General features: G+C 43.6%; 1 protein-coding gene across 2 annotated transcripts; it reads right to left on the bottom strand.

The window, feature by feature from the left end:
- rab35b (RAB35, member RAS oncogene family b) lies at nt 1–10439 on the bottom strand. Of its 2 annotated transcripts, XM_056376752.1 has the most exons (6): nt 10120–10425; nt 7549–7599; nt 7324–7447; nt 3346–3470; nt 3118–3242; nt 1–2490 (listed from the first exon to the last, which is right to left on the bottom strand). In XM_056376752.1, the coding sequence occupies exons 1-6, from the start codon at nt 10169–10171 to the stop codon at nt 2362–2364; spliced, it is 606 nt and encodes a 201-aa protein (XP_056232727.1). In that variant the 5' UTR covers nt 10172–10425; the 3' UTR covers nt 1–2361. The 2 variants fall into 2 exon arrangements, with proteins under 2 accessions (XP_056232727.1, XP_056232728.1); XM_056376753.1 differs by lacking the exon at nt 3118–3242 and having other exon boundaries at nt 2384–2490; nt 10120–10439.
- Between the last annotated feature and the right edge of the window lie 378 nt (nt 10440–10817).

Raw genomic sequence — 10817 nt, 5'->3', positions numbered from 1 at the left:
CACACTTCCATAAAATTTTATTCACAGAAAAAAATAAAAAGACAGGTTCAAAATGAAGTTAAGACCAAGTCTCAAATCATTGACAAATGAGATCAGTCATTATGTGTCAAATATTTATTCTTTTAAAATGTTTATTACTGATTAAATTCATGTAGGGAAAAATGAATAGTACATCTCTTTTTCTCCAGTGTACAGCAAACCACAGCTGACGAGTGTGTTTCAACCATAGCACACGGGGCATGTTTTGCACATGCGCAGTTTGGTGTGCTAATTATGTGTGTATGTTCTATATTGAATATAAACACACAAATATATTTATATATACATACACATTGATGAATAGAAATCATAAAGTGTGAGATTTGATACCATCTCTAGGCCCTGGAGGTCAGAGCGACCTCTCGACGTTTATCAGGATCCCAAACCGCCTGCCAGAGTCTGCCCAGAGGGTGAAGACGAAACATTTCCAACAGGATCTTAGCCAATACCTACGGCTCTCTCTCCATTTATTACTCTCCCAATTCAAAATAAAGAAAAAAATATGTCAGTAATAGACATTGTGTGATGCTTCGCCTCTGCGACAAACCCTAGCGGTGCACGTGGAGAGGGAGAGGAGCTCAGGCCCAAACACACTGAGTTCCAGCTGCTGCAGTTCATCCACATTTGTTCTTACATTAACAGTCCCACTTTCTGCCACACTCTCATCATGGACGCCAAAAAACACTATCTGGTAACACTTCAATTGAACAGGTAGTAGGGGGGTGTGACAAAGAAGAGCAGAAAACAACATCAGACTTTAACATCAGTTAACTGTTGAGAATATTCAGGAAACACAGTAAATCCTTGACAGTCTAAATGCATGTCAGGCATTACCTTTTAAATACCCCTTCAAACAAAGTGTTACATGTTCAGAAACCAAGGGCAATGAGTCTGCTATGGATGTGAGGTCACCGCGATGACTAAGAGAGGCCAGTTTCCAGAGTAAGAGTCTCCTCGTGCAGCGTGAGTGACCGAGTACAGGAGGCGAGTCCGTCGCTGTGAGAGGTGCTGATATGTGGGTGTCGGGTGGAAGAAGGCCGGTGCTGCAGAGATACAGAATAAGAGGGTGGGAGGGTGGGAGGGGGCTTAGCCCTTAGCGCTTCTTGGAGACTCAACAGGGTCCAATCAGACCCTCATTCACCCTGCCTCTGGGCCGACCAGGGGTCACTATGGCAACAGTCCAATGAGAGGCGCCACTGAGCTCCTGATAATTTCTTTTCTATTATATTGGCAGTATCTTTAAAAAAAAAAAAAAAGTGGAGGAAAAGGTTTAAAAGCATAGTAAGACTGCAGTGACCGGTGCTGTCAGAGCTGAACGTCTGAGAGCTGCAGGAGTGGTTCAACTGCTCTGCTGCACTTGAACAAAAGGACAAAAAAGAACAAAATAAAATCAGTTATCGTTGGCTCAGCACTACTGGGGGTTGGGGGGGGGGGGGGGGGGGGGGAGCTTGGCAAAACATAAACAAAAAAAAAACAAACAAACACGAGAAAGTCACCAGTTCTGTCCATCGGATTAGTTGCTAAAGGTTGTCTACCAATCATCTTCATCATCATCTTCACCACCATCATCATCATCATCATCCATGTGTTTTTTTTTTTCCCCATCAAGTCAAATAAAACAAAATCTAGCAGTTCATGATCTGTTGGCGTGAGCCGTGGTAACACAGGTGTCTGAAATGCTGAAACTTGTAGAGAGGTGTCGAGACCTCCGCCTTTACTCAGACGCCAATCCCAAAGACCACCGCCTGACCAACCAAAAACAGCCCCACCCCCTCCCCATTCTGCCCCCCCAAAAATAAAACTAGAAAGAAACAAAACAAATAGATCCAAAGAAAAAAAACTGGTGGACCCTCCTTCTCCTCAGGCGCAGAGTCTGACTCGACTCTGAATGTCCCGTGTGCAGTGGAATGAGAAGGAGAGATGAGATACTGATGAAAGAATACGGGGATTATGTGGATATAAATCTGAGAATTATGGCAGTCAGTTGTCAGCTCGCAGATCCTTAAAGAAAGGAGGACCTCAGGTCAATAGTGCCCATCTGCTGAATTCCAAATAAAACTTGATCTGACGTCTGATAAAATCTGTACATTTTTTTTTTTTTTAAAGTCTTCTTGATTAGTTTGTCCAAAGGGGACATTTTTTTTTCTCCATTTATTTATTCATTTTTTTTATCTTTCACTGTATATTTATTAAATCTTTATCTGCTATTTAATTTAGACGCTCTGAGTCCCACTTGTGTGTGCGTGTGTGTGTTTGTGTGTGTTTGTGTGTGTGTGTGTGAAGAAAAGACGCCGCCGGCCTTGTGTGGATAGCTTGAGTTTGCTAGCAGCACTTTTTCTTTCGTTTACTGTTCCGGGTGAGTTTGACCACGTCGTTCTGTTGCTGCTGCTGCTGCTTGGCGAGCACCTCCTTTTTGGCTCTTAGCACTAGCTCTGTGATGCAGTTGAACATCTGCAGGAGAAGCACAAAACCAACAATGTGTGGTGAGCACAGCAAATCAGTCAGTAAGATCAGCCACATCAAACATGGCTGTTTATGAAGTGCAGTGTGCAGATCAGTTTTTTTTTTTTACCCCGTAGGAAGAGACTGATTCAAAGCTGAAAAACCGACTGTGGTTAAAATCTGTTTGGATTTTTCTAATCAGGACCAACAGCAGGTATTTTCACAGCATCAGAGGAACAGTTCAACATTTTATTCTTGCTGATTCCATTCTCACATCTGTCCATTCAACATGAAGCTACACACAGAAGCCAGCTAGCTTAGCTTAGCATAAAGACTGGAACGGGGGGAAAACAGCTGTTGTTGGGATTTAGAGAATCTTCTCATGTTTTATTTATTCATTCATCAAGAAAATAATGAGCAGATTAATTGATAATAAAAAGAATTGTTAGTTGCAGCCTGTTTATTTCCCTGAGACAACTGACTGATCATCTGGTGCGACAGAGAATTCAGACGCTGCCTGATTCAAGCCGTCAGTTGAGCTGCTCTGCATACCAGGCATGTCCCAGAAACTACGCCACACAAACACGTCAGTCTGTAAACAGCCCGAGGCCAGAGCCAACACAAACAATGAGTTACCTCTTCAACGTTGATGTTCTCTTTTGCACTCGTCTCAAACAGGTTGATTCCCATCTGCTCAGCGAACTTCTGTGCGTCAGTCGTCTCGACCACCTTGGAGTTGGGGTCGTCGTTCTTGTTTCCCACTGAAAATAAATAAAGGTGTGCAGGAGAGTGAAGAGTAGAGTCTGTTTTTTTTAAGCAAAAAGAAGCCAAGACGATAAGAGCCCGAGAGGGACGAACACTCACCTAATATTCGGCACACGTCGTCACAGTTCTGGTTGATTTCATGTAACCATCGTTTAACGTTGACAAAGGACTCGGCACTCGTGACGTCGTATACCACTATGACCCCATGTGTTCCCCTGTAGTATCTGAACATGCAGAGGGACAGAGACACAGTCAACCTTTAACATCAAGTCCCAGACATTACAGTTTGAATGAAACATTTATCCACATATTGCGCCATCTAAAGAAAAACTGAACTCCACGTGTTGGAATTAGGACTGAATGGAAACTAGTTAGGAGATTAATATCTTGCACAAGCAAAATGCAACAGATAAATGGTTTAGGTAAAGAGATAAGAGTAGTTTTTTGACAGTTGAAATAGCTTTAACTATGAAATAGAGCTATTTGAACTTTTAAATGATAGATAGTTAATTAAAGGTAACGGGTAAAAGGTTGATGGATAGCTACAGGTAAACTAAAAGTTGGAAGACAGCTACAGGTGATGCAACTGTAGTTGAAATGTCCAGGTTTTTGCAACTGGTAGCAAGACAAATGTAAACTCAACCAAACTGACTTCATCATTGACGGTTCAATTGCATGAAGAAATTATTGTATCATCCACAATTATGTCCACTTTTCTATCATCACGTTAAGTGGAATCGGCTTAAAAATGAATCCAGTGAATACACTTGGAACATGACATGGTCTGGATGAAGGGTTACTTGAGTTCATCTGTCAGGGCTGTGGAGGTTCATCTGACAAAGAGGTTGGGTACCACTGAGGTAACTACTGATGATGTCAGCAGGGGGAGACAAATCTCAATTATGAAGAGACACAACTTAATTGTCTTAAAAATGTAAAAGGAAAACTTTACTAATGACGCAGTTACTTCAAATGAGCAACGAGTTCTTAGATTGCTGAAGAGAGTCTGAAAATCTGGCCCTTTACCAATGACAAGAACATCTAATTGTCCAGACTGACTCAATGAACTTCACTGAAGAGTAACTGCATAGTCAATTAAAACGATTACTTCAATAATGCATCACTTTAGTGCATAGGACAGTATGTGACTGAATAAATGAGGACAGTCTACAGAAATGAGACCTCATCTGTCCCACACAGGACTAAACCAGAGTGTGACAGCCCGACAGTTCAACTGTGAACCTGCAGGCTTCAAAAAGTTGCCAGGCCCCAGAAAGGGAGCATCCCCACAGTGAAGCTGCACTGCACCAAACAAACACAAAGACCCTTTTGTCAGGCTTACTATGTGTGTGTGTGTGTGTGTGTGTCAGTGTTGTTGCCTGGCGTGACAGTGTGGGGATATGGTGTTGTCCCAAATGTCCAGCAGTAATGGGCCACCAGACAGCAGGGGCGGATGGTGGATGTGTGTGTGTGTGTGTGTGTGTGTGTGTGCGCGTGCGCTCAGTGCACATGAATACAGTGCTATAATCACACACAGCAGGAGTGTGTGGGCCCCAACTTGCAGTCACCTTTTCTGTAGTAAAATCTGCACAAACAGGGTAATAAAATGTAAATACACCAGACTTCTCGTCCGAATTTCTCCACATTATTATTTTTTTCTTTTGTTTAAACGCCAAAAAGAGTAAATGCTGTGAGGTGATTTGGTATCACAGTGATATTAGGGTGAGGAAGCATCCCAAATTTCAAAACCAGTTTTGCAAATGAAAAAGTCCTGTCAGAATAAAAGCATGAACTCACTAGTAGAAGGGAACTTCTTTAAACTTCAACACTAAAATAAAGACTTCAAAACTGTCATTTGCATCATACTGTGACTCTTGATCTGGGCCTCAGGGTGACGGCAGCTGTGGGTCAGCCACAGGAGCACGGCCACAGGGTCTCACATATGGTGGTTATCACCCTGGGCTGCCCGGGTGGACTGAGCAGGTCTCTGCCCGTGATGCATCTCCACAGTGAAATTCATTAAGGACCTAATGAGGCACCACGCCACTCTACCTCAGCAAAGTGAACAATCAGCCTAAATAGGCCGCCTGCCCGGGGGAGGGATTCCTAAAGATCAACTGGCAGCCACGCTTCCAAACTAGGACGGTCATACTCCTCAGGGGCTGAAGCGTCAGCACTGCAGAGAATTTCGAGCTTTCTGGCTGATTTCGGTGTTCGGATGGTCCTCGCTGCAGCGCTGCAAGTACGTCATAAAAACTTACAAACACACCCTTCTGGTCTTGTTAAGGACAAAACTCACAGGCTTGGACAGTGATGGTTTACTAGCTCTGAAGCGCAGCCTCTGTCTGCTCCAGTCAAAGTCAGACAGGGGTGAGTAGGGAAGATGACTTCTGTTTGAGCTGTAGGTCACATCCATGTTGTTTCTGCCTGCACTGCTCAGACGCTGCCTCCTCATACAGTGGGAGTTACAGCAGCACATTTATGCGTCGCTTTTATTTATTACAGACCGAGTGTCACCTCTGTACTGTAATGTCGAGCCTGTCCATGTAAACTACACGGTAATTGAAATGGAAAGTCCATATTCCAGCTGGGCACTTAAAGAAAGAGAGATCATCGGTTGTGACAGCTGGCGTTAGTGCAAGACGCATGAACACATGAGTAATTGGTCGTCAGACACAGCGAGGGACACTCTGGTGGAGAGGACAGCCAACAGCAACAGGAGCAAACTACGCCTGAACAATCTGGGTTTTCAAACTAAAAAACTAAACGGGACAAGCTAAATGATGAAGCAAATAGATCCATGATGTTGTTTACTTTAAATGTTTTGGATGCCTTGTCTTCCTTAGCTAAATCTGTTATGTCAATCAATGTCAAAGCAGTTTAGTCAATGGGGTGTAGTTGTGTTTTAAAGCTGCTATAATCAATATTTTGAATGTGACAATGGATTAAATGACGATGTGTAACATGAATGTTGTTGCCTGTAGTAACAAACACAGAGAATTATCACCCTACTCTGCAATTTCTCTCCTCATACGTTTTCAGCAACTTTCCACTTATTGTTTTGGTTTTACAGACACAACTTCACAGTTTTTAGTATGATTATTATTTTAACTATAATCATTAGTGTGGGAGGAATCATGACAACATGGAAAAGAGGTCAATTATAAACAGGTTAATGACAGAGACGCTCCCCAATAAAAACAATTTGTAATATCTAAAGTCCACATTCACTTTGCATTAACGCCCTTTTCTTGGCCAGACATCTAAAACCAGTCACCTGGAGGCTAACTACTGCTGCGTCTTCCAATGACCCATTAAAGCCTTACATGAATGTGATGTAATCCACTTTTATTCATTAGCGTTGTGCTGTGAGCTGCAGGAGTCTAGGCGAGCGCTGCAGTGTGTTTTGAAAGCTCGGCCGACGGGACGGGGAGAATGTTCCCATTCAAGTTGAAATGAGCGGCTGCGTGTTTGATTTGCATTGTGACTCAGCCGTGTCCAAACTGAACAGATAATAAATCAAACCTATCACAGGACGTGGCGGTGAAATTTAGCTCTCACGTGTGGTGCTGAACACATGTCCGACATCTGTGATTCAAGGGTGGGAATCCTTGCTCTTGTGTTGCAACATGAAAAAATAATAATAATGTGGGTTGCAACCATGCAAGAGTTACCTCTTTAAAGAAGGACGCTCTGCCCTAGATCAGTGTGAAGCCAGAGCCACATGGATACGATACACACTTGACAAAATTGTGACACATACTACAAGCATAAGAGGGTAAAGCTGCCAAGCCCTCGCCGTCATGTAGCACTACAGTATGAGACCAGGAACCTCCCTCTCACATCTGTAATTAGGATCTGTGGGGAATTCCACCCTACTTCACAGAACGGCACTGACTTATTCTAGCTGTCTACAAACTGCTTCCTCAAATAATACCTACTCTGAGGACCGCAAAAAACCTGTCTTGGTTTCAGATTCAATTGTTGAAATGAAAACTAAGCGCTTCACATGAAATGCCCACGAGAATGTGTGTTATATGTGTGTGTGTGTGTGTGTGTGTGTATGAATCTACTTACGTGGAGGTGATGGTGCGAAAGCGCTCCTGCCCTGCTGTATCCCAGATCTGTAGCTTCACCTTCTCCCCGTTGATCTCCACCGTCCGGATCTTAAAGTCCACCCCAATCGTGGTGATATAGCTACCTGCAAACACACACACAAAAACAAGGTCAAGTTAATGACCTACAACATTATAGTAGGAAGTGTTGAAATTAAGATAGAGTTGCTGAAATAGAACCACACACCTGAAAATGTGTTGTCTGCAAATCGCAGGAGGAGACTGCTCTTCCCCACTCCTGAGGAGGAAACACAAGCACAGGATGAGGTTTAGAGTACAACAGGTTTCCAAAAAAGCAAAGCATGTGTTTTTTTATTTTAATAATATTTGACTTCTAGCTTTCAAAGAAAATACTAGCATTGTGTGAAGACAAGCGTTGAGTTTTTGAAAGGTTTTGTGCACCACAAACGAGCAACTTTTCTAATGGTGTTAGTTTCTCATCGTATCCTAGTTACCAAAGCTGACACTTTGAGATGACTGCAAACCAAAAACAAGATGTCAACCTACACGTTTGCTGTAATCCTTGTGTACCTACAGATTTAATACTTTAAGGCATTAAGCAACACTGTACTTGTTGCAGTGTTCAGTATGACAGATTTGACGTGAACAAGGCTGCACCCTTTATGTCTACTTCAAGCATCTTGATGATGCGTGTACTGACATAAACTTAATCAATGCAATAGCAGAAGAAACAACAGCAACTGGAAAGGCTTGTGTCAAAGCCACAGAGGCAAGACAACAAAAGGAAGAAAGGGTTCCTAAAATGATCATGCATAATAAATAGGTTTGAGGAAGAAATAAAAGTTACACAACAGATGAAAGGAGAGGAGAACGCAGAGGGAGAAGGAGAATAGGATGATAGGGAAGATAGATGAGCAGGATCAGTGCTGTGTCTTTCACAGATTGTCAGGTAACAACTGGAGGTTAGGAAGTGACTCTGCCGCTCGGCCTGGGGTGGGACTCAACCTGCAGCCGTGTTAGTTATCCTACCTATTGTGTTATTGTCATCTCATGTTTGATTGGTCCCAACATAAAAAGCTCTCAGGTTCCTGTGGTCTCCACGCTACAGAGTTTTGTTCAAACAAACAATAACCAAAGCTTCAAAGCAGGAGATAGATCATCTTTCTGTACTAGTGAAGCTTAAATATGCCATGCCTTCCTGCTTGTCTTGCCAAAAACACTCCAGAAGATAAAACACTCCATTTGTCAGTGACAGAACATTTCCATTTTCAACCTTTGAAGCCTTGAATTTGTGTATCGTCAAAGATACTCCATAGGTCTTGTAGAGCAGTGGCGGTGAACATCTTATGTGTACAATGAAATGCTTGACAGAATTTTATGTTTCATAACTGAGCTAGTGTCAAACCACTCTCTATAAACAGATATGTCATGCGCATATCCTACTGTGACAGGCCAGAGGCCAAACAAGTCGAGCTAAGTGATAAAACTCAGCCTCAGTGCGCCGTCGAGATCCAGTACGATGAATGTCTTGACTCTCAGCAGCAGATCAGTCGACATGCAGCTGAGGAGGGGCAGAAGGTCAGAGCATCTTTCCTAAATAATCCCGGTGCAGCACTACAGACAGATGTATTTCCACGCTGCAGCTGAGGAGACACTGGCCTCTGTGTGTGAGGGGCAGTGAAGGGCTTGCTGTGCTGCCTTGCCTTCTACTGTGAGCAGCCAGCTGATGGGGTAGTGCCAGGATCGGGGCTGTCAATGAATGCAAAGATCATTGCCCACAAAGAGGTCCTGCAGGATGAGGCTCCACTCCTACTGAGGGTGGAGCCGCATTTAAAAAGGCATGTTTTCACGTTAACCGGGAGATACAAGAAGAGCAACTCTTATCAGGTCTTAACAGATTAAACATTATGCATTTACCTAGGGCAGTAACATTGTTCGCCATGGTTTTTAACATTATAAAGAAGACTAAACACAGCTAAGGTAACCACAGAGCCTGTAGCGTGTGAACCTCAGCAGCCTGGCAGACAGATGCACTTAACTGGGTTACACTATAGCTGACACTGACCACTTTGTTAGTCTCACTTCACTATACTTTGACTGGCTGGATGCAAAGATACAAACCAGAGCCTGCAGTGCAGCATTCCTCCACTATAAAGCAGCTAGCACTATCATGCTAGCCAGACAAATAACAAAACGCATCTCACTAACTTAACCTAACTTACTTTACTTAACAAAGCGCAGCAAAATCAAGAAATGCGACATTAAGTATATGTAGAAATGCCCATGCTTTTTAAAATAATAGCTTCTCAGTCCAGCAAACGTTATTAAACAGTTAGCTAGATAATCAAAGTGTAATGTTAGCCTAACTTCCAGCTACCTAGCACTGCTAACAGGGGATACAAACAAGAGGCCAAATTAAAGGAGTATGAGACCCCCGAGCAGTTATCTGGGTTACAGCGTGTGTTTTGTTGTGGAGCTCCAACAAATGCCTCAGCCGATATGAGCAGAGGACTAGAAAATGTTCGAGAGGGTTATGGTTATATCTGGAGGCGATATCCGGCCTGATCGGCTGACATGCCCAGCCCGGACACACAACCTCCGCCCTGTCACCGCCACATAAATATGGCGGATGTGTACATTTCACAAAAAGAATCGATGCATAAAATAAAATAAATAACAGGTAGTAAACGCGCCAGACAAGTTCACGTCGGACCTACAGCTGCATTTCGGCTTCCCTCCCTGTTAAAAAAACAAGACAGGGCCCACTTCCCGTCCCGCATCCCCGGCGTCGGCTTACCGCTGTCACCGATGATGAGCAGCTTGAAGAGGTAATCGTAGTCCCTGGCCATGCCGGTAGCTGGTGGCTCACCCCCGCCTTGTGCCGCTTCTTCTACTCGGTTTGCTGTCCGACCCCCTGGGCCCGTAAAAAGAATCACCTGCCCCCAGATCCCCCGATATGAAAGAAAACGACCACTACAGATGCTAGAAACTCTTAGCCCCCGAGCCGGCGGCGTTTTTCTCGGGGTTTCGCGGCGTCAGCAATCCTCTCCCTCCGCTGCAAACAGCCGGAAACTCCGCTTCCTCCTCTGCTGGTGCTGCACCCAACTCTGACCCGGCCTCACTGCGCAAGCTCCTGCTACAGCCTAGCCGTCCCAGCCCATTGATGAACACTAGACTCAAACCGCTTGGAGGGCAGAGGACCCGAAGCGTCCCATTGATTCTTTGAAACTTCTGCAAGCAGGGTTCATTAGGCTCAAAATGACAGACTCCTTCACATTTCTTTAAAAAATAATCTATAACAACATAAATTAAAGTGTATACACATTGATAACTACCAGCCCTGGAATATGCTAAATGTACTCCATCCCTCTATTAACACTAATCAGAATAAGGATATATCAAGGGTTAATATGTTCAAGTAACATGAAATAAATTTGAAGATTTTCTTTCAGATGTTTAGGTTTACTTCTCGTGATGAAGACACTACAATGTGGT

Source organism: Seriola aureovittata, chromosome 5, assembly GCF_021018895.1.
Source record: "Seriola aureovittata isolate HTS-2021-v1 ecotype China chromosome 5, ASM2101889v1, whole genome shotgun sequence".
NCBI lineage: Eukaryota > Metazoa > Chordata > Actinopteri > Carangiformes > Carangidae > Seriola > Seriola aureovittata.
The sequence above is the reverse complement of the archived record's forward strand: the minus strand, read 5'-3'. Positions and strand labels throughout refer to the sequence as shown.

Bases quoted from the DNA above. Each gene is read 5' to 3' on its own strand.
- rab35b (XM_056376752.1), bottom strand. From the start codon at position 10,171: ATGGCCAGGGACTACGATTACCTCTTCAAGCTGCTCATCATCGGTGAC. The intron at 7,448-7,548 runs GTGTGTGGTTCT...GTGTGTTTGCAG, and splicing joins TGCAGACAACACATTTTCAG to GTAGCTATATCACCACGATT. The intron at 3,471-7,323 runs GTAAGTAGATTC...CTGCATGTTCAG, and splicing joins TTTCGCACCATCACCTCCAC to ATACTACAGGGGAACACATG.